Raw genomic sequence first — 933 nt, 5'->3', positions numbered from 1 at the left:
ACCTGTTGTCTCAGCTTTTGGTCTATGTCCTTGTAAATGGGGTCAGAAAAGTAAGCCCCCTGGTTGTTCTGCACCATCTTGTCTATCAGCTCCACCAGCTCCTGCACCTGAGCTTCCTTCTCAGCCTGCTCGGTGTTTCTGCTGTTACTGATGGCATAGCAGCGGTTTCCACACTCCTGGAGGAGGCTTCGTAGGTTTACATCTGCATCCTTCAAAAAGCCGCTCAGGCTCTGATCCCCCAGTTCATCTCTGCAAGTGAATAAGATGATCATATACTTCATGGCTGCATTCCCAAACAGATTCTTGACCAATGCCACGGTTTGCTGCTCTTCTTGTGTGTAACGGCCAAGCCTCAGGACCAAGAGGATGGCGTGAGGCCCGGGACAGGATACGACGATACATTGGCTGATTTCCTTGCAGGTGGTGTTCAGGGTCTCCTTGGTGTCAAAGAGCCCTGGGGTGTCAACAACGAGAAGCTCTCTCCCCTTCTGTTTCCGGAATGCTTTCTGACAAGCTTTGGTAACAGCTTCTGCAGCAATCCTAGAGTCGAATACTTTTTCCCCGAGGATGGTGTTTGCAGTCGCACTTTTCCCACTTCCGGTCTTCCCGACCAGGACTATCCTCAGAGTGTTGTTTGGCATGGCAGCCATGTTTATATCAAGAGACTATGGGACGCAGGAACCCACACCACCTTAGTAAAAGGAAAGGGAGGGGGGAAAGGGTCAATTTAGGTAAGCCATTTCCAACCGTCTTTTTTTTTTTTTTTCTTGTTTTCTTCCCTGAAAGTTTCTAATATTCTCTTATGTATATTGACCCTGGTAGAGACAGCAAATTTAAACAGTTCAATTGTTATTGAAGAAATAACCAAGTAGTTAGACTATCTCCACAAAAGTGTCAGGTCTTGATGATTTCATAGGGCACTCACTGAAACCT

General features: G+C 46.9%; 1 protein-coding gene across 1 annotated transcript; it reads right to left on the bottom strand.

The window, feature by feature from the left end:
- Positions 1-5: 5 nt before the first annotated feature.
- Positions 6-650, bottom strand: LOC104983893 (GTPase IMAP family member 7-like; the record flags this gene model as incomplete). Its single annotated transcript, XM_010833417.1, has 1 exon — positions 6-650. A coding segment is annotated over exon 1 (645 nt), but the record flags the coding sequence as incomplete, so codon positions are not given.
- Between the last annotated feature and the right edge of the window lie 283 nt (positions 651-933).

This window comes from Bison bison, unplaced genomic scaffold, assembly GCF_000754665.1.
Source record: "Bison bison bison isolate TAMUID 2011002044 unplaced genomic scaffold, Bison_UMD1.0 scf7180017863618, whole genome shotgun sequence".
NCBI classification, from domain to species: Eukaryota; Metazoa; Chordata; class Mammalia; order Artiodactyla; family Bovidae; genus Bison; species Bison bison.
Note: the sequence above shows the minus strand (reverse complement) of the source record. Positions and strands in the feature narration are given on the sequence as shown.